The 23,530-nt window shown below is 35.3% G+C and overlaps 1 protein-coding gene and 1 long non-coding RNA gene across 3 annotated transcripts in view; one reads left to right on the forward strand and one right to left on the reverse strand.

Moving 5' to 3' along the window:
* The window catches only part of LOC129392252 (uncharacterized), a 377,286-nt gene that overhangs the window by 312,828 nt on the left and 40,928 nt on the right, over positions 1 to 23,530 (forward strand). The window lies entirely within an intron of this gene.
* Positions 1 to 23,530, reverse strand: part of ROBO2 (roundabout guidance receptor 2) — a 551,426-nt gene that overhangs the window by 26,472 nt on the left and 501,424 nt on the right. The window contains exons 18-21 of one of the 2 annotated variants that reach the window (XM_055086130.1): positions 20,298 to 20,340; positions 18,729 to 18,856; positions 13,171 to 13,443; positions 7,695 to 7,851 (exon numbers count right to left, since the gene is read on the reverse strand). In XM_055086130.1, the coding sequence (XP_054942105.1) occupies positions 7,695 to 7,851; positions 13,171 to 13,443; positions 18,729 to 18,856; positions 20,298 to 20,340 (601 nt within the window). Of the gene's footprint in view, positions 1 to 7,694; positions 7,852 to 13,161; positions 13,444 to 18,728; positions 18,857 to 20,297; positions 20,341 to 23,530 lie in introns of both variants that reach the window. The other variant, XM_024120135.2, reaches the window with a different exon arrangement.

A 23,530-nucleotide genomic window follows, 5' to 3' on the forward strand; every position in this document is an offset into this window, starting at 1 on the left:
TATATGACTACTCTCAAATCATGTGACTGTAAGCTCCTGCTTCTCCTTCAAGGTTCAAGTCAAATGTCCTCAGTTTTGTGAGCCTTCTCTGCTCCCACCATATGGAACTGATTACAACTCCATAATACTTATACTGTGCACTCCCCATGTTATACTGGAATTATTTATCTCACGTCTCTTTTTCCCCACTATTCTATGAGATCCTTAACTCGAGAACTCTGTAATTCTCCACTTTGCATTTCCAGCACCTATTACACTATCTAGCATATAGAAGGTTTTTATTAAAGAAACTGAAAATAGAATGAATATTACAAATATATATATCTAGTCTTGATGTCCCTTACAAAACACTAATTTGTAAATGTCCAGATGATTATTGAATAGTTTTACTTTAGTGTCTTTCCAATTATCCTGTTTAAAAATGAATTTGTCAAAAAGCGTATACATGGATGTTTATAGCAGCTTTGTTTATAATTAGTGAAACTTCGAAGCAACGAAGATGTCTTTCAGTAGGTGAATGAGTAAATAACTCGTGGCATATCCAGATAATGGAATATTATTCAGTGCTAAAAAGAAATGCACTATCAAGCCATGATAAGACGTGGAGGAATCTTAAATGCATATTACCCAAGTGAAAGAAGCCAACCTGAAAAGGCTAAATACTGTATGATTCCAACTATATGACATTTTGGAAAAGGCAAAACTATGAAGACAGTAAAAAGATCAGTGGTTGCCAGAGGTTAAGGGGAGGGAGGGATGAATAGACTGAGCACAGAGGATTTTTACAACAGTGAAACTACTCTGGATGATACTACAATGGTGGATACATGTCATTATACACTCATCCAATTTTTCTTTGTACATCTGCACACAGAATGTACGACACCAAGAGTGAAGCGTAAAGTAAACGATGAATGTTGGGTGATAATTATGCGGCAATATAGTTTCATCAGTTTAACAAATGTACCACTTTGGTGGGAGATGTTGATAGTGGCAGAGGCTATGCATGTGTGGAGGCACGGGAAATTGGGAAATTATGTATTTTTTTGCTCAGTTTTGCTGTTAACCTAAAACAGATCTAAAAAGATAAAGTCTATTTAAAACTCCTGAATTTATCATCCTTTGATTTGACCATCATGTGTCAGGTAACTGGATCTTTTTATAGAGCATAAAATCCAGTGGGGCAGACGACTGATATGAAGCAAATAATCAAAGATACCATGTATTATAGGAATAAAGCAGGGAGGCTGAAATTAGTTTGGGGCTTGGGTGAGGCTCTGCCGACCACTGAAAAAGGGGATATTCTAGGTAACACATGAGTGGGCCCAGAGGAAGAGAAAATATAAAGTATTTGAAGAACTCGGCTTTCTAACTGGTAAGAGCTGGCAAATAAAGAAGGTTGGTTATAGATGAGGCAGGAGAGGTGAGTATGTGCTAGATCATGAAGGGCTTCATCAGCCCCTAGAAAGAGTTTGGAATTTTGCCTGTGGGTGATGGATAGTCACTGAGAGGTTTTATACAGAGTGTGATGACATCTTTGGCTGTTCAATTTTCATCTCTTGTTGAGGGTACCTGAATAATCTTCTACCTCGATGAGTTGCAAACTGAAGACTTTGTTTCAGAAGCCCTGTATAATCTGATAGGAATATCTCTTCTGAAATGTCTTTTACATTTTAGTATCAGGCATACTTTACTTTAGAGTGTTACAAAATAACCACTTTTATATATTAGAAAATATCAACGGTTAAACTTGTATTCCCATTTCTTGACTGTATAAGTACCAGTATGACCCGAAAAACTATATTGCTCTAAAACGATGGCATTTTTAATGTTTTTTATGTTGGCGATCACAGTTAGATTTCATTCGAAGATAAGAGTCTGTGGTGTAAAAGGTTCATAACGCACTATCCCAGTTGGATTTATTGCTTTTAATTTTCCCCATCTTCTAATCAATCTTGCACATCACTTACACTTTCTGTCTATGAAAACATCAGAACTCTTGGAATAAAACATTCACTTCACTTTACTCTGTTCTGTCCATTAAATGTATCAAAGCCTCAACCTACCTTTTCAGATGTTTTCTCCAGTTTCTCAACAAGAATCTCCTGCTCAAAGGAAATTGGTTTGTTTCCTCCTTTCTTTGTACTTTTCCATCCTGGTGCATTAGTTTAAAGAATTCAACTCATTTCAAATAAGCTAGACTCCTCCAATTTCACCTAGCTTACTCTTACAAATCCTTCAAGCTACCGGCTAAATCCCATATCTTTTATAAAGATTTCCCTGATGAGGCCAAGTAGCACTGATATATTACTCTTCTGAACTTGCACTGATAATATTTTTGCACATTTACTTGAAAATTGATTATACACTGTCTTCTGCCATTTCCAATGTTGATTTCTGTAACTGTTGTCCAATTTATTTTAGTATTTAACCTTTCACATGTTAATAGTATTTTTTCCTCAAGTGGATTTAAGCTAACATTAACATAATGACATTGAACTATTCCTGTGTGGCCACATCTGACGTAATACCTTAAAAATAGTACGTGATAAGCATATTTATTGATTTGAAATGAAAACTCACAAACTGCTTCATTATTAAGAACACTTAGGTTTCTTTTCTTAACTTAACTTACTTAACTTTAAATGCTATATTATTAAGTCGAACAAAAATATGTATAAGTAGCCTAATTTTTTTTTAAAAACTGCCCATTTTCAATATGGAATATGCATCCTGTTATACTTCATCAATAGTTACAATTAAATTTATTTCATAAAACTTGTTACAAAATAGCACAATTTTATTCTATAAACTAGTACATGTACTTTCCTTGCTTACATAGACTATTGTCAGGGATGTCCTACCTTTGAACAAAGAAAGAACATTTATATATTCAGTCTTTCAAATGGAAGTAGGCAATTATCTCCTAAAATTTCCCTACTTCATAAGTAGTAAACTATCTTACTTCAAATAATTTAAAGGGAACACACATATGGAATGAAAATACATACAGAACATAAGAAAAGGAGTAAGTAATGGTACATATATCAAGTGTTAAGGTAACATAAAAAATTGTAATTAGTTTTACTCAACTCGTTTTTTTATGATTCAAATACCATCAGGCAAAGGAGCGTCTACCATATAAATATGAGTTTTAACATTATACAATTACATTGCATAATGTACTAAATGACTAAAAAAATATTCTAATTGCTATTCCATTTAACTAGAATGGGTGTTTATTGTCAATTCTTCCAAGTCTTTTCTACAAAGATAATCTAGAACAGTAGTGAGCAAACTCTGTCCCCCTGTGGAACATAAGCAGAACTAAGAAAAATCCATGGATTCATCTCAGTCGTTTGTGCAAGAAGAAGTGGAAAATAGAGGGAGGGGGATAAAAGAAAGTCTAGGCGGAGAACATGAGAGAACAGGTTAAAGAAATTTGGGATACGGTGCAAATCATACGATGGGGAGAACTGTGCATCACCTCTGAGGTATTCATGTCTGAATTCATTCCAGAACAACAGATACTTAGGTTTTGTGCAGTTTCTGAAGAAGGGCAAGAAAGTAATAGGTGACTCTATGAATGTTATGAAAAGCATAGTTCTGGTTTTAGAGTTTCCTTCATATTTACAGATGTATATCTTATTTGAGTGATGAAAATTCAACTTTTTTCTAGTAGTAACCTAAAAAAGACTGTGAAAATGATTCTAATGCCAATCCAAAGGTCTTTTGGCCAACCTTTCCTAGAGAAGCTTTTGTTCTTTGACTTACTGTCAGTGAAATATGAGGCATCATATTATCTGTCTTGCCTGGTGAATAATGAGCTGGATGACAACAAATCAATGTTGCATGTGAACTAACTTGTGAAAGGCCAGATGCAAACACCAAACTACTAATAAAAATACAATGAAGTTCAACCACCACGAAGGCCTGCCAATTTCTAATTGCAATAGCCAAACAAAGCATTAGTTTTCTATTGAATTACTACTGAATTCTTCCTAGCATCATACGATTACATTAAAATACATTATATTTATAGCTAAGAACAAACATTTTGATACATTTTTGTCTAGCTGAGAGAGGCATATTGATGAGAGAGAACATTTACCATTGTTGATATAGTACTGAATTAACAAATCATTGTCTATTAGGACAATGATTTGATAACTTTTGATATTTAGTATTGTGGGGGGAAAATGGCTCAAGAAAGGCTAAGAAAGAAAATTGATGATACCTAAGCTCTTAGAAACAATATTAAACATTGTAATAAAAAGCAAAAGACAATCTTTTCAAGATTGTGATTATTCTGGGCTAGACACATTTCTAAAATCTATCCCTCTCTCTCCCTCCTGCTGCCATTGCCTTATTTTATTCTCTTATCATTTTCATGGTATTGGCCATTCTGCTGCAATATCCCATACATTATCTACCTGCCCTAGCCTCATGTCCTCCAATCCATCTTCTACACCCAAAGATCAGAATTCCTATAAGACATACAAGACTTCACAACTGGCCTCACGACACCTTCTCAAATTATCTCCTATCCTGTTCATGTTTCAAGCTCAACAAACATCATATGGCAGAAAGATATAGACAAGCAACTAGAATGCAACGTGATGAGTATTACAATAGAGAAGTAAGTTTAAGGAATAATGACAAATAAAGGAAAGGTAAGTAACCTTAACTAGAATAGGGTGGGGTTTCAAAGGAAGAGTAGGAAGTACTAAAGGAAAACTAATGGGACTCTTCCTTTTTTCCTCATCTTTCATTTTATTTCTATTTTTTGCCTTTGTCTAGGAAAATTTCTCTCCATCTGCATGGCAAATAGTGACATTAGTAACATTTTGTTGTACTCATTGGTTAGAAATCTATTCTGATGTGGAGATTACTTTATGTTAGGGACTACTTCTCATTATCTTTGTCCTTTTTGCTTCTGGCTCAGAGCCTGGCACCCAGTAGACACCCAACTCTGGGTACTATTATTTGTGAATAAGCGATTCAAGATTCACCTCAAAACTCAACTTCTATAGGCTTGCCCCAGCCTTATCTGGCATACATGGTTATCCCTTTCTGTATGCAAGTTATTATTTTGTACACATTGCTTAGCTAGGGCTCACCATACAAAATAGTGTGTGTGTGTGTGTGTGTGTGTGTGCGCGCGCGCGCGCACGTGTGTGTGGTTTCTGGTCTCTACCTCTGAATTCTGTGAGTTTCCTAAATCAGGGATCAGATCCTCCTTATTAATTGTGTTTTTGTTTCTTTCATCTCTTTTGCTTTCCTTTCTGGCACTGGGCTTAACAGTTCTTATGTACTTAAAAAAAATGTATGTTGAATAAGTTCTCTATTATGATATACTAAAACAACAAAACAAAATCTACATATCACCATAAGAAGTACAATTGCTGAATCCTTGTTGGTTAGAAATAAAAATTATTAAAAACAGGTGACCTCTAAAATTTTTTGTTGTTTATATTTCAAGAAAACTTTAAATTTGCATGTTTCAAATCAAGGCATATAAACAATTCTATAAAAGCTCAAAGCTAATATCATGAATAGAGTATAAATACAGAAAATATTAAAAAATCTTTTTTCAGTATTATAAGGTTTTCACATTAGAAAATACAAAAATATTAATAAGATAACGAGATGGACAAAGTCATCGTCATCTCAAATCTACTAATCAAGATTCCAAATTACCTACAATATTTACATTATCTGAGTTCGAGACTTTATGTTTATAAATGTTTAACAACACTACTTTTCTCTCCCCAGTTTACAAGTTCTGTTTTCTTATTTTCTAATTACGGCCTTTAAAATGCATTTTTCTAAGCCCTGTAATAATATTTTCTTGTGAAATACACACCTCTGTTCCCTGCTTCCCTGCCTAGGAATTGTGTGACACTAACATATTTTATTATTGATATGTATTACATAAGATCATGGGCAAAGTTTTGTTTTTAAAAAAGTCAGAGAAAGAAGGTATGCTTATAACTTCCTATTTCAGATGTGAACGTTTTAACAAAAGTACAATAAAAATGACATGCATATATATGGGAACTACAGTCTCACAAAAGCAAATGAAGCCCTTTGGAGGGAAAGAAAGATATAGAGAATAAATATGGAGGTATGCTTATTTATATATATGCATGCCCATCTATCTATCTATCTGTGTATATAATGCATATATAGAGTATATTGTATATATATTAGGTAACTGAAAGAAACAAATGGAATCTTTTTTCGGAAGCAAATGTGATAAAGAAAGTTCTAGTTAGGAAAATTAATCTGGAGACCTCAAAGACAGCAGTTATGTAAGAAAAAAGGAGATGGAGAAAAAAGTATAAGCATGTGCATGTGATCTTCATGTAAAACAAGATAGGAAATAAAACCATTATTTAAATAAACTGAGATATTTTAATACCTAAATACTTCTAAATAAAGGAAAACTTGGAATAAAAAGCTGCCTCTATTCTGCATTTTTCAGTTGCAGTCAAATGCAATGGGTGACCTGGAAATTGTGAGGAAGACAGAGCACTTAGAATTATTAAAATAGAAAAAGAGGGCTTCCCTGGTGGTGCAGTGGTTAAGAATCTGCCTGCCAATGCAGGGGACACGGGTTCAAGCCCTGGTCCGGGAAGATCCCACATGCCGCGGCTCCCACAACCCACTTGTTGCGGAGCAACTAAACCCGCGAGCCACAACTATAGAGCCCGCGCTCTAGAACGCATGAGCCACAACTACTGAGCCCACGCGCCGCATCTACTGAAGCCTGCACACTCTAGAGCCTGTGTTCTGCAACAAGAGAAGCCGCCGCAATGAGAAGCCCGCGCACTGCAACGAAGAATAGCCCCCGCTCCCCTCAACTAGAGAAAGCCTGCGAGTAGCAGTGAAGACCCAACACAGCCAAAAATAATAAATAAATAAATGTATTAAAATAGAAAAAGAGACTATGTTTCTTCTGACTAGCTATTTTTTTTTTTGGATTAAAAAATAAACAGTATCTTTGTCTTTCTACTTCAAAATCAATTAACATTTAAACTAACAGAGGAAAACAAACTAATTCTTGTGAGATGTTTGGGAAAGAATAAGGAAGTTGGTCACTTAATTTAAAACTCTTAAAGGAAACTTTCTAACTTAAAAGGTTTTGTTACAGAGTGTGCATTGGCTTGAACCTCCTTTATTGTTCGGACCCCTAAATTCCCATCAAAGCTGATGATTAAAGTCCTACCCACTGGCCAGATCCCTACAATTATCCCATTGTGATGGAGCTCAACAGTGGGCGCCCTGCTATGGCCAGACATCAAGTCATTAGAGAAATGCGAGGGATGATGAAGAAGGTTATTTTAATTTCCTTTTCAGCCCTTCTCAGGAGTGCCTCTTTAGTTCACAGAGCCCTGGGTTACCTGCTTTCAAACTAACAAGCAATATTATAAATGGAGGCTGCATTATCATGATTGCAGACAATCTAAGGCACTTGATGGCCAAGGATTCTACGTCCTCAATATGTGCTGTGTTGTATTTATCAGCTAAAAATATATAGATGGGGCAAACAATAAAAGAGGGGGGGAGCAATGAACAGGTTGGGAAGGCAGCAGGGAAAACAGGAAGATGACACAGTATCAAGACAAAAATGCTTAACAGTGAAAGGAGGATAGCCCTGGGCATTTTGCTGGTATATGAGATATTTTTACCCATTTTCTTGCAGTTCCACTGCATAGTGTTCCAGCTCTGTACCAGGAAGGGGCTGGACTGGGGGAGGAGGTAGCGGAACATTGGCCCAGGTTGATCCATTGTTTTTCTGTGCTTTAGAAGAGTTTTTATTTTTCTTCTTTTTTCCACCTTTCCCACCTGAAAATAATAATACATTTATTCAGACATAGTGAATATCACAAGAAACAGAGTATATCAGACAGGAAGATGTATTTATGTTTTCAAAACACCAGAATCAGTATGTTACAGCTGTTAAAAGCTATAAACAATGAAATGATATAATCAGAAAAACATTTTTATAAATCACTCAAAATGATATTGTTTCTTTCACAATGCATTAACTGCAGAGCTGAATAAACCAAAAACATGGCTGCGGTAGCAAGAGCTAATTTATTGATTTATTCACGTTTGCTGCCTCCACATTTTCATTGTTAGATGAAATAATGGGCCATAACAAATTCTTTCAAATGTCAGATTTTAGTGCGTTTATAATGCTCTTTTGCATAATCTGTCTCAGTGGAAAATGCAGTATCTAAGGATACAGGCTAAACTTTTCCATTAGAATTTACTCAATTTAATTAATCCAGGAGAGTAACAGTTTCCTCTCAAAAGTAACTTATAAAAATCAATCAACTACCATCTGGAGGATACTTGTAAATCTTTCACAATGATATGTTTTATAGAATTTCTGACTAATGAATGGCACAATTATTTTTGCATATAGTGAGGGTAGTTCCTAGATGTCTAAGCATAACATTTCTTAAAATTCTAAATATGGGGAAAATTAATGGAAATATAGTAATCAGTTTCAGTATTCTCGTAATACAAAGGAATTCATGCACAAAACATGAGCAAAAAGTAGGTTGGCAACAAATAAACCATATCTGGAATTACCAGAGCTTAATGAAATAGAGTTTAAAAAATATAAATATATAAAAATATTTTTAAAAATACAAAAATATGGTTTTATCATTTGTTCAATGCAGTACTTTTCACTCCGCCAAAATTAAGTACATCAAGTTTCTTCCTAAATGGACCACAGTTGGATGCAGAAATGTGTACTTCTTGAGCAGAATGGCAAAAAATGTTTCAGGGGAACCTAAGTAACTTCTGTCACTCCCACTACAGTCAATAGCTGTATTTCCAAAAAAAAAATGGTATTGACCCCTTGAACTACATCTTTCTGGAACTAAAAGTTATGAGCATCAGATGTTTGTAGCAGAGCTATCTAACAATAGAGATGTCACTGAAGTTTACCTCATCTCCTTTCTTCCACCAATTACTAACCTGCATCAGCCAATTCAGGAAATTATGAAATGTAAAAATAAATTTGAGTGCCAGAAAGTGATGAAACTACTGAACTGGACATATACACTGTTGCCAATTATGGAATTATGTCTGTTTTCTAGGTAGCGTGCACATATACACACCTATGTAAAAGAGCATCCCTGAAAACTGAGTGCTTTCACCTTTCCTTTCACTTTTTATCTTTGGCAGAAGAAGTATTAAGAGAAAGGAGAGCAGGCATCTTCTGCTTTGAGGATAAGAGCTGGATCTCTGGGTTTGAAAACTAGTTTCTCACCTACTTCACAAGTTATTCATAGATACCACCTCAATTTCCATACATGTAAAAAAGTATACTACAAGAGATAAAAAAGTATATTACAAGAGATAAGGCATATAAAGGGCTCAGAATGTATAGAATGTTCAATAAATGCCAGTCATTGTCACACTCTCCCATCTCCTCTATCCCAAAGCAAACTCAATTCTACCTGTTTCCAAAGCCATTCCACACCCAACTCCTACCCCAATGAGGATCCCAGAAATAACCCGATTCTTAGAATAAAAATAATAAACCTGATTGAATTTAAGTCTGTAATTTTTGTGTTTAAGGTAGGTGAGCCTTAATTCTTTGTTTCTTGATCAAAACAAACAATCATAAACAAGATTCTATCTTTCTCAGTAGTATCAGAACTATGTCTCAATACTTAAAAGAAGAATGGGTTGGGCGTGTGTTCTTCACAGCTTTTCCCTAGTTGTACCTCTTTTATCCCTTGTATATTTGTATGTGTACTATGCTTTTTCACTTTTTATAGCACTTTTAGAAATGTTATATGATCACCACCAGAACTGAGTGAACACAAATAGGGAAGTTTTTACATCTCCATTTTATAGATGATAAAATAGAGGTTCTTTCTGAGTTTGTGGTCCATATTCACACAGTAAGAGAACAAGCAATTTAGAATGCAGCAGCTTTACTGGAAATTTCAATTTCTGCAGCTCTGAACCCAGCTCTGTTGAAATCCTTGTCCAAGGTCAGGAAAGCCATTATCAACTCTTCCGAACAACTTACTTAAAAATGTGCTGTGGAAGCAGAGGTGATTCATAGGGGGAATTTGTGAGGGTTTTCCATAAAATGTCTACTTTCCCCTCTTCAGGGGAAATTTCTGCTCTCTCACTGTGGGTACTTTTGGTAAGACTATCAATCAACGTGCTTTGTCTTCTCTAGAATGAGTTAAGAGGTGGGCTCTTAGCATAATAGTGGCATATGATATGAGCTGAGAAAATTAAATCCTCTATCTGAGATCTATATCTTGATCTAAGTGAACCCATTGTGTTGCTGTTTACTTGCAACCAAAGATCATGAAGCATTTTAAGGTGAGAACTGCCTGCATTATATTTTAGGGGAACATATTTTGATGACTTGCAAACATATTTGACCCGTCTCTCCTCAACTGAAAATGTAAATATTCGGATTTATATTTACTTATGCTGAACAAATGATTTCTATGTAAAGAAAATTATGAAAATAGCTCATTTAAAAATTAAACTTATAGTCTATTTTTAAAAAATACTGGCATATAAAAAGATTTTATTACTACTGGCACTGTGTTGTATATGCATGTATATATATAAAATTATGATTGCAGATACTGTTTTGAAAAAATCTGAGTTTTGTATTTTTTAATGGTTGGCTTTTTTAAGAGAAGTGCTAAGAACTTATGTATTTAATAAATTATAAGAGTGTCTCAAAAAGGGTGAGAAATTCATTCATATAACTCAGGAATGTCCAATTTTCTTTATTACTGTGATTATTTTAAATTTGTTTCATCACTGTGCACAAATTAGGAAAATCTTATAATATCAATATGATATGATCCAATATCCATAGGGCAGTTTGATCTTAAATCTAAGCTTTAGGAAACATATCTATGATTATAAGCACAAAACAAACTCTAATATTAAACTCAATTTGACTAAACTAAGAAGAGAATAATCACGTCACTCTTACCTCCTGAAGAACGCTTTCTATCACCGATTTAAGTAATTTTGTATTCAAATGTAGATGAAGTAGTTAATACAATTCATATATATATATATATATAAATGTCACTCAGGAGATTAATGGATTCAAAAAAGCAGTAAGCACTATTGTGAATCATGTTCTGCTTACAATTACTCGAAAGATAACTTTTAAAACTCAGTGGTAATCAAGATATACAGAATATTTAATAAGGAATTCACAGAAGGTCTTAAAACAATCCATGGCTTACAATATATAGATTAAAAAAAATACATATATATATATAGAGATTGAGACTTTGAATATCTTGAATGAAATAATCCTAGGATAAATTAATTTTTTAATTATTCAGTACAATTATGGGATTCCTCATAAATAAATGACAGCACAAATGACATATAAGGTTATTCAAAAAATTCCCCTATATTATTAAGCCAGTTTAAATTCACAACAGATGTTTAAAATTTTCTGCATTCTACAATGTATCTAATTCTACCAATAGGTAAGAAGAGCAAATGGCTCATTTTGGAGGGGAGAGAGAACATTAACATTTTCAGACTGAAAGGGTTCTATCTCTGAGGAAAAGTCATTTAGTAAATGTTAACCTAATGACGTAAAACAATTAACTCTTTATGGCCTTGATGCCTCGTAGCCTGTGACATATCATAATACACCATAATCTTTTATTAAGGAACTGAGGTTAAAAAAAACTTCATAGAAATAAATAGTATATCATTAGTATGAAAAAAAAAGCAAATAAGGTCATGGCATCAACTAGAAATGTGCAGATAAAGTCGTCAGTCATACACAACATACATGTTATGTTTGAAAGTTAGAATGTCTACTAGGACCTCCTCATTTTAGAGATGAGGATCCTTGGGCCTAGAGAAAATCACTGATATTCATTATGATAGGTATATATTTCTTTCCAGTAAAATGTGTTTTTCCCCACGTGTGCTATACGATACCGGCAGTACAGACTGTTAGTTCAGCTGATGTATCTTGAATATATATTAAAATTTACAGCACAAAAGAATTATCAATAGGAAAGATTAGGGTTTTTCTGGCAATTAAATGTAAAGAATAATGTCCCATATTAACATTCTTGTTTAGCATGGTATCAGGACCTTACTCTAAATAATATCATTCAATAGAATCCTATTACATAATATTTTGGAAAAACTGTCCAAATATAGGAAGTCACATCACCAGACTCCTAATATTATGAACAATCTCCAAAATCATTTGCATTTTTGTTGAATTCATCTTTTGCTGTCGACACCATGGCGTTGACTTTCCTATAAGATCTTTTTATTGTAAAGTTCTCTGGACTCTTAAGTAGGGTTCAAGGCCGATCAAACTCATCTGCTCCTTAATAATTTGTATTTAGTAAAATGGTACTATTTTTCCCTGAATACATCCTTGTACAATTAGTACATAAAGGGTGATCGTGAATTTTACCCCCTCCCCCAAATCATGATTTCATTAGGATGAACTGTTATTGTTATTTGAAAGATAAATGTCTGACAGTGAGTTGTGATCCAGGTACTTCTTCATGGTTGTTAGGAACACAGGTCATATGCTGGTGACAAACAAATATTTCTCCTTACTGTGACGAGACCAACCTGAGAGACTGCCACTCCTCTCTGAGCTGTTGTGAGAGCTGGTGGTGCTGAAATCCTGTGACTGGTTGTGTGGCATTCTATTAGACAATCCCTCAGCCAATCGGTAGTCAGGGATGTAAAGTAAGGCTAAGGGTTAAAGGGCAGAGGTCATAGTGGCATCATGTGATTAGTTCACAGCACAAGCCCATGCAGAACATGCAGTTAGCAACTCAGAAGCAGATGTCATAGGACAGTGGAGGCATGTTTTGTCTATCCTGCCTAATGGAAGTCGAGATGGACTACTGATCACTATTGAAAAAAGGGCTAAAAGGATGAAACTGATTGGTGTTGGTGTGTGGTGATAGTGACGACGGTGGTGGCGGTGGAGATTGTGGAAGGTACTGAATACATGCCGGTATATTTTTTAGTTTAGGTAGTGAACCTGGTGATGAATCACTAAACTGAACAACAAATACTAATTTCTAACTCATGCAAAAATGATATGAAAATAACTCTTCAGGAAGTAAGGACTTGACATACCATTGTTACCTTTGTTCTGATCCGGTAGAGAATAACCAAATCCCATCAGATCTGTTTTTTGCTGAATTGAGCTTTTCCACTGTGGATCAGGCAGATCGACAGCCAATTCATGTATGCTATTGGAATGCAGTATCTGTGTAGTGGCATATGGAGTAGCCTGTGTTATTTGGCTGGAACTGTTGTAAGTGGTTTTTGTCGTGAAGTCAATGCTGCTATAAATGGCTCCATCTGAGAGCATCGTTGCCGTTTTATCCCCTTGGCCTGGAACTGGTGGCAGCACATCTGTGGTGAACATAGGGAAATGAAACAATTTAATGATGCACAGGAAGCCCAAAACTATCAGGACTGAAGATGAAAAATAAATGTGTCATGCCACACGTTTGCATTTCAGCTGAGATGGGCTTCATGAGCCAATGAAGGGTAGATGATATACAACCATCACCAAGCTATCAGCCTTCTGAAAGGCAGGCCTACGGCTCGTCCTTCATGTCTCACTGGTTAACACATCCCTTCCCCCATTTTCTTCAACCATGAATGAGAAGTTTGGTATATTTCACTATGAAAAAATGCTTTCAGATGCTCATTCTGTTTTAGAATCTATGAAATTGTTAGCTCTTTACTGAAGCAACGACAAAAGTGAATCTACAAATCATGGATAAAAGCATCTTTTTCCACTTTATCCCAAGAGACATGGAATATAACTGCTAAATAGATGCAAACGTGTCCAAAATTATACTCTCCAAACTATGAGGCACTTTCTTCTGAAGTTTCAACTTGCTGTTTATCTGGGTTGATTTCACAGCTCCAGAAATGGAGTGTAACTAATGGTAGCAATTTTTTTTTTTCTTGGATAACAAAGGAACATTTTCATGAATAAGTCATTTTCACAATACAGCAGGATTTAACTATAGAAAAAGCAATGAGTGATCAGCGAGTTTAGTTTATGCTACCAAATCTTAGAGGTGGAGAATTATAGTTTCAAGGTGTAACACAGCAAGTATAAAATTACTTTAGGAACAGCACTGAATATCAATCAGTCCATTTATCACTTTGGTGTGCTAAATTATCTTTACATGATGCTTTTTATTTCAGAACTGCCACCTCTCTTCCTGAGCACTTACTTTCCTTCCCAGAAGAAAGATACTAGTATCTAAAAAGAGAAAAAAAAACGGAAAAACACACACACACTAAAACAATTTTTAATCATGCAGAGTTAAAAGTGAATATAATTATATTATGCTCCTTAATAATGTATGTTCTGAAAGTCACATTTCATAGGACATGAGGTCATCAACCCACTTGATCTCTTCATTATGGGAAATTTTCAACTAGTTATAGTACTGTAATAATAAACCAGGTTGTCTCAGTACCAAAACCAGCTTATCATCACGAGGAGAAAGCTGAAATAGTCAAAATATCCTAAAACTTTTAGATGACATGATACCCAACAGTACTTGAAATAAGGATTCTTGTAAAATATTAATTTTGCTTTTACATTTTACAAAAGTTAAAAATGATCTTCTTTAGCAACAGTAACAAGACATTTATAATGTATTTTATGCACTGTATAATTTAGGTCTCTCTGAGGGTTTTGATGTCTGGAATTCCAAATTGTTTTATAATTAAGTATATATGTACTCTATTAAATGACTCTTTTAAATACATATCAGTGAGACTGTTAAACATGTTCACATTTGTAATAGTTCACCAAGTTGTATAAGCAAGTAAATTGTTCTTGGATTCAGAATTTTGTAACTACTTTCTCGCCCTTCTTGTTTTTAGCTGTAAACTAATTACAGAATTTGATGACAAAGACATGTACTTCATTCTAAAGCATTTAGGTCAGTATCATTTTATTATCAAAAACTTTTGATATTTAATAATATATCAAGATTGTGAAGGTAGATCCTTCACTCTAGGGACGTTTTTAGGGTTTTGTTTCTACTTCCTCCACCATGTCTTTCACTGATGAATATTAACTGGATAGATGTTTCTCCAGCATTGACCCCAGCTTCCCAAAACCTTGAATATGATGTTCTCCAAAGCTTTAGATTTATATTGTGAGCCACTGCAAGTTTTTGAAGCTGTTGTGTGTTTAAATGTTTAAAAATGGAAAAAAAATAGTCCGAGAATCTAATCCTTCATAATGTTATTCTGCACCCAACAAAGCTACAGTTCTAGAAATAGAATCTCCCTCTGCTTATGAATTATAGAAACATTTCCCTCCAGTTCGATTTACTCATGATTTCATTCTGCAGTCTTTCAGCACCTTGGTTACACACATGCATTTATTTCTTTTTGCCTGGAATAATTACATGTATGAATTACTGTCCCCTTCACTGTATCTTAAGTTATTTGAGGACAGGAGTACCTGGGATTTATGTCTCTAATTCCATAATTCCTCACCTAGCATTTTGCAAAGAGTAAGCACTTACTGAATAGTTAAATGAATTTTTATAGTTTGTATTGTCAAAATGCAGACATGTGATTAGTAACTTTATTATGCAAAATACTATTTTCATTACATTTAAACATGTATTGCTATAACATTCTTTTTTTATTGTTATTAAAGTTGACATATTTGGTGTCAGAAGCCAGATTTTTAATGTTTATTTATTTATTTGGCTGTGTCAGGTCTTAGTTGCGGCACGCGGGACCTTCGTTGCAGCACGCGGGATCTTTTTCTTTAGTTGTGGCATGAGAACGCTTAGTTGTGGCATGTGGGATCTAGTTCCGTGACCAGGGATCAAACCCGGGCCCCCTTCATTGGGAACACAGAGTCTTAGCCACTGGACCACCAGGGAAGTCCCAGTATAACATTCTCAAGGGAAAAAATGTCAGTATCCGTGATTATCCTTCTAAGTGAACATGGTAATACAATCATACATGTGAATCCCACCTTAACTGCAGAACAGTGTAAATAAAAGAACCTAGGCTTTAAAATCTGTTAGATCTGGATTCTACACATAGATCTCAAATTTTTCATCTTGATAAACCTTAATTTCTTGACCTCTAAGATGGAAATATAATTATCTATGTCTTACATTTATTGTGCAAAGGAAATAAAATTTGCAAAAAAATCCTATCTTTGGTACATAGTTAATGCTTAAAATGCTTATCACACTGAAAAGAGATACAGTAAACCCTGCAAAAACTTTGTCTTGGCCTTGATAGCTACCTGTGAAAAATTTTCATGTCATGAAAATGAACTGGAAATGGAAGAAAACCTTGAAAATCTTCAAATGTACCCTTTGGCTAAATTAGACTGAGACATTTTAGATGTTGATGTAGTCTGCTAGAAACTGAAAAAACCAAAACCAAAACCAAAACACTTTCTCCATCTTCGCGCATTTAATTCTTGATATGTAGATAGAATGGCATGTTATTCCAATGCAAATACAAGAAAGACAGGCAGCTATTCCTTGATTGATAAAAGCTTTGGGACCAGAATTTCAAAGTCAGTGGGTAGGGCAGGGCAGTGTTTTGCTTTCTTGGTGAGGAGATGCTTGGGCATAGAACTACCCAATGTAAAGCAGTAGCCTATAATTGCAGGGCTCAGAGTTTGGACACCTAGGGGAGGCAGCCACTATCAGAGGGTCTGGGCAAGTGAGAATCTAAACGGGGAGTACTGGATTACAGAGGGTAAGCAAGACTCTGAGGGGTCATACAATTTACTTTCTGTTCTATCATTTACTCCCCAATCATACCTGTTGGACACTGACTGTATGTCAAGCTTTGTGCTAAACCTGTATATTCAGTCATCCATTTAATTCTCATTACACACCTAGAAGGTAGGGCTGGTTATTTTCTGCATTTTATTTGGAGAATGGGAGGGAGATCCCTCTTTTTCAGTTCGTATTGACACAATGCAGAGTTGTGCAATAATTAGTAACTTTATTATCTGAAACACTATTTTAATTATATTCAAACTTGCATTGATATTACATTTGTAAAGAGAAAATGCCAATACCCATGACTATTCTTCTAAGTCAATATGTTTATACACTCATACATGTGAAATCCATCACTGAGGATTATAATGGACTCAGAATAGTTTAGCTCAGCCCTGGGTCCCCTACATTAATTCTACCTAGAAGTGTAGAAATCCTCCAGTGGATTCACATGAACTTTCTTAGATTACAGCACTATTCTCCTAATTAATCACCCAAATTTTCCACACTATCTCCATTCTCCAACCAGCAGCAGGATGGATGATTTAAAACAGTACTCGCATTCTAGCATTCTCCTCTAAAAGTCCATCAATGGCTTCTGAACATCCTTTGGCCAAAGTTTAAAGTCTTTGTGTGGCTCAGAAGGCCCTCTGTTACCTGTCCTTCTGTATTTCTTACCACTTTTTCTGCCTTGCAATCTATACTCAAGTCATTAGGAAATTCATTCGCTTCTTAAATAGGTCAATGTTTCTCTTACTTTCTGGGCCTTAAAAACACAGCAGGCTTCTTCTCTACACACTTTCTACACACTTTTGACTCCCCACCTTTCCTTCATATATCAGCTTAAATAATACTCCATTCATAGAACTTTCCTACTCCCGGGGGGCAGCTCTTTCATCTGGGGTACTAGCAAGGCAGCTCCAGTCCATTTACTGTCCGTACAATCCCCTGCCAATGAAAAAAATCATGTATCGGCTGAACTGAACAATGGGGCCTGAGACTTCTCTAGTCCCATCTTTCTCTAAACTCATTGCTCTCCTAGTGACTGGATGACAAGACGGAGAGGGGAAAGTGGTGATTATTTATACTAGGTCCAATTCTGTCTCCTTATAAAGACCTATGGGGAGGACCCTGGATCCAAATTTTGAAGACCTTAGCATGTCAGCCACTTAACATTTTTTGTCTTTTATTTAGGGTACCAGTTATCAGTTGTAGAACTACAGAAAAGCTCTCTGTCAACATGTTGTTATACTTATTTAAGTGTTATACTTATTTATATTTTTACTGTCTGCCATAGTGCCAGATACACAGGACATGCTCAATAAATATATATTGAATGAGAATCAGAGAAGTGAAAAGACTAGTTCAAAATCACAAGTCCTGTTTGGCAGCATGGTTCCTGATTTTAGTAATCTTGTACTAAAAGTCCCCAAACCAAATGTATTATGAATATTTATCTTCTTGGTTACTGATGACGTCCTTAAAAGCTTAGTTTTACTCAAGATAATAGATACAACAGTTTTATAATACAATATTTAGCAAATGTACAGCATTATATGTACATGTGCGTCACTAAATTTAATTATGGAAGAAAATACTTTTTATTTTTATTTTTTGCGGTACGCGGGCCTCTCACTGTTGTGGCCTCTCCCGTTGCGGAGCACAGGCTCCGGACGCGCAGGCTCAGCGGCCATGGCTCACGGACCCAGCCGCTCCGCGGCATGTGGGATCTTCCCGGACCGGGGCAAGAACCCGTGTCCCCTGCATCGGTAGGCGGACTCTCAACCACTGCGCCACCAGGGAAGCCCGAAAACACTTTTTAGTATGCCTTTTTCAAAACATCTAGGAAAGCCAAGAAAACAAATAAATGAAAAAATTTTGAAAAACATAACTTACCTCCACGCCCAAAATTCGCAATCTCATTTGGGCCACTATTGCTGTTGTTTACTGGCAAGCTCGTGGCTGGCCATGAATCAGCAAGCCATGGATAACTGGGATCACCAGCATTTAGAAGACCTGGGCGGCTAAAACAGGAATTAAAAGGAAATCAATCCATGGAACTCAATGAGAGATTTGGACATCAGTCTCATGAACTAAAATGGATTAAAGAATTTAAGATTTTAATTCACTTTCAAATTAAAATCTGTAGGCTCTCAAGAATTAAGGAACTTTAGCAGTTCACTAAGGCTATATATAGATCAACCCTGTCAGTGGAAGCCGAAGAGTGCTGCCTGGGATTCTGCTGATATCCAAATGAATTCAGTCGTCTTCCCTGAAACTGGTGGGAAACTGGTAACATAGCAGCATCCTGAAACAAGGTCTGATGATAAACTGGCACCTCAAGGGAACAATTGCTCAGAATGATTGCTCAGTATCAGCCATTTCCAGGACTTTGAACTATTGCTTCCTTAATTCCTGCAGCTCCCATATTTATCTGTCCCCTATAGGCTATAACCCCTGATATGGGCCCTCATGCTTGATTAGAGGCAAGGAACTTAAGGGAAATTAATGAACAGTATTTATACCGTTCCATCAATAGCACATTTTCAGGTTCTCTAAATTTAAAATATTAGGAGAATATTAAAGGTTTTTTTTAAAGTGATAAAAGATCCACTGTGGTCTGATACAGCATGTGTATATAATCTATGAAGAAAACTTCCTTCATGTCCTATTTAATAAATAATTCCCATCTTTAATATAAAAGATGGGATTCTGATCACTTTCCAGATTATTAGCATATTTACAAAGATACAGCAACATCTATAATCATTGTACTTTTTTTCCTGATAGACCCTTTGTGATACAATCCCTAAGAGAAACATGTGTTTCTATGGAAACTGCAATAAGAAGATCCAACTGCTTTCTTGCTACATCCACTAGCTCTCATTAGACCTAATCTCTTTTTGCTAAAATATTGATTAAATAGGAGATTGGAAGTTATTACCAGAGCCTAATTACAATCTCCATATCGGCAAAGGGAAAATAGATGAGGATATATGGGTTTGTTATCAAGTTTTATCAATTTCAATTGAGTATCCAAAGTTGTGGAATCTAGTCTGATCAATCTACAGCCTATTCATCATCCATGAATCATTTACTTTGTGATCGATTATGTGTAATTGTTCACTCAACGGCAATTTAGTGAGAACCAATAAGGAGTCTTAACCAACAGCAACTTCATTTGCTAATGTCTAATTAATGCAATAAATATCCTGCTAACAAATGAACACATTCCTTGTGATATTTACTACTAATTTCTTCAGGGGCCTCTGGGAGATATGAAACATCTGGACTTGATTCCTCTAAAGTGCACAACAGATAGGTCATTAAACCTTGTGGTAAGCCGTTTAATTCCTCCTAGAATTCTCACTTATAAGTGATTGTTTATTACAATAATAGCCTCTTACTATAGAGTTTCCTCAGTCCTGATTAAGAATAATAATTTAAAAAATCTCCTCAGTATACCTTCCATTGCTCATTAGTCCTCCATCTCCTCTTTGAAATGTAACTGTGAAAAAAAAAAGAAACATACACAAGTAGTCAATGTTAATTATGATTAATAACAACTACATATTGGCCCTTAGTTTAGAGCTGAAACCTCTGGGAATTTTAACAAAATATAATTAAACATAATTGTACAGAGAATAAGAAGCAGTGGTTTGGCCTAAAGCAAAGCTATCATTTGCTCCATCTTTAATAAGACATTTAAAAATTCCTCAAGCCAAACATATGGTTAAGTCAAAGGGGCAATTTTTATTTGGGTGTCAATTGGTATATACATGGTATTGGAAGATCGACATGCAATAATGAGGAATTATCAAATCATGACTTTTAATGTTAACATATAGGTGTCCTAATCAGAGGGCATAATGCAAAATGCACATAGTAGAAACTGAAACAGGATAGTCCAAACAGATAATATCCTTCCAATGAAACAAGTGAAAGTACTGATTGACAACACATTCCTCCCCATCACAGGTCCTTTTAGGGACCCTGAGAAGCACGATGAGTTGAAATACTATAATTACAAAGACATGAACTGTAATGAATAGAGAATACATAATGTATTGGGTGCTTTGTTTCATTAGCCAACTCTTACAAAAATGAAACTTTCAAATAATTGATACTGAATATATTCCAATTTTATATAATGATTACAAAACTTAAGTCCTTTTTAAAACTGTGGAACTTATTAGCAATATCAATAAGCATCCAGGAGGGCCACAGCTGAAGAATCCACTCCCTCTGGTCACTAGATTCCATTCTACAAAGCTAACAACATGAAAGTGGGTTTCAAGGATTGGCCAAAGAAGGTAAATATCAGTTTGGGTCCATCATCCCGTATCCAAAACCTTTGCAGCTAAATTTATTTGGAATTCAAAATGCTTCAGATCTGAGATAGGTAATATGATGCATACTGCAGAGAGGGTCCAAGGCAGCCAGTGTATTTAAAATTATTGTTTTTGCAATGAGATGTGAATATTCATGATTAGTGGAAAGAAGTCTATAAATAACTTCATATTATTTTGGACCCAATTTTGCCACTAAATTACTTAACTAGAAAATCATTGGGAAAAAAAAATTGGTGTTTAGAAGATTATGGATTGCAAAATTGCAATTCTGACCAAAATTAGTATGGATCAGCTAAACCAATCCCTGGGGATGAAGGCAAAAATACCATTTCACAGATGTGAATCCTACATATCCTATCTTTGGAAGATACTGATTAGATTTACTGTGATTACTTGGTGAGCAAAAGTAAAAATAAACCTTTATGAATTGATTCATATTTTTAATAAACTAAGGTCATATTGCTACTTAAAGTGCACACATAGTAAATACTTTCTCATTTGGATAATCTCTCCATCATTCACCTCTTTCTCAAGTTTGAGCTAATAAATATGATCACTCTTTAGATCTTATAACTTTCTAAATGTAGTTCCCCAATCCCTTCCCTAAGGTCATCTAAGGATATATCTCTCATGGCATCATAATTAGGCAATAAGATGGCTAAGGTTCTTTCAGGAATTCATGAAGCAGTGCTTTCAGAAACATCCTGGCACCTAAAAGTACATTGCCTTATCAAGTTTTTAGGTAACTTGTCAAGTGAATTATAAAACAATCCTGACATAACCTTTGTACCTGCCCAGGACTGGCTATGGACAGCTCCTTGGGGAAAATAAAAGAATACTGATCACTAATCTGCTTCCTGACAGACTCAAATGTTGGGAATCAACAATCAGCAGTGTATCCACACCACACTGGGTCCCTTTAATAACTGCTTTTAAGAACAACAATAAAAAATTGATCTGAAACACTTATTGAGAAAAACTGAGCACTGGTGGTATTAAATACAGGCCTGATTAGGAGGAAAAAACACAAAATGTGAAAACAGTACAGCTAATTAGCTTTCTATCTGATGTGACTTCCTAGTTATGTGGATTTTTAATGGACTATCAAGTGATTGTTTTACTCTGGTAAAAGAGAGCTAAGATAATGCTGTGAATATCATTGTGAATATGCAAATCAGCAGGTACTGATGGGCTACACCTCCAAATGTGCTGCTTAGGAGATACATGGGGAGAAGCTGAGCCCTTCTCTCTAACTTAGATGCTCTTTTTCCTCACCCAAATTTTCTGTTACTGTCAGAGCAATAAATGATATGAGAGAAAACGAGGGCAACTGAAGCAGAAGCACAGAAATTAACTTCATGTACTTACCAATGGTAAATTTTTCATAAACTGTAAATTTTAAAGTATTATGATGCAGCACTGAAAATCTTATCCAAAAGATATCATTCAAATGGCTAATAAGCACATGACAAGATGCTCAACATCAGTAATCATTAGGGAAATACAAATCAAAACTATTGGGTTGGCCAAAATTTCATTCAGATCTTACGGAAAAACCCGAACGAAATTTTTGGCCAACCCAATACAATGAGCTGTTACTTCACACCTATTAGGTTGGCTGCTATGCAAGAAACATTAAAATAAGCATTAACAAGAATGTGGAGGAACTGAAACCCTTGTGCACTGTTGGTGGAAGGTAAAATGGTGTAGCCATAGTTGAAAACAGTATGTTGGTTCCTCAAAAAATTAAAAATAGAATTACCGTAAGATCCATCAATTCCATTTCCAAAGGAATTGAAATCAGGGTCTCAAAGAGATATTTGTACATCCATGTTCATTGTAACATTATTCATAGTAGCTAAAATGTGGAAGCAAACCAAGCATCCAGTGATGGATGAATGGATAAGCAAAGTGTACATATAGACACAATGGAACATTATTCAGCCTTGAAAAGGAAGGAATTTCTGAAATATGCTAAAACTTTGGTGTACCTTGAGGACATTATGCTAAGTGAAATAAGCCAGTCACAAAAAGATAAATACTGTATGAGTCCACTTATATGAGGTACTTTGAGTAGTCAAAATCATAGAGACAGAAAGTAGAATGGTGGTTGTGAGGGGCTGGGGGGAGGGGGTAATAGGGAGTTATTGTTTACTGGATATGGATTTTCAGTTTTAGAAGATGAAAAGATTTATGGATATGGATGGTGGTGATGGTTGCACATCATGAATGTATTTAATGCCACTGAATTGTACACTTAAAAATGGTCAAGATAGTAAGTTTTTTTTTTTTTTTTTTTTAGTATGCGGGCCTCCCTCTGCTGTGGCCTCTCCCGTTGCGGAGCAC

Source organism: Physeter macrocephalus, chromosome 1, assembly GCF_002837175.3.
Source record: "Physeter macrocephalus isolate SW-GA chromosome 1, ASM283717v5, whole genome shotgun sequence".
NCBI classification, from domain to species: Eukaryota; Metazoa; Chordata; class Mammalia; order Artiodactyla; family Physeteridae; genus Physeter; species Physeter macrocephalus.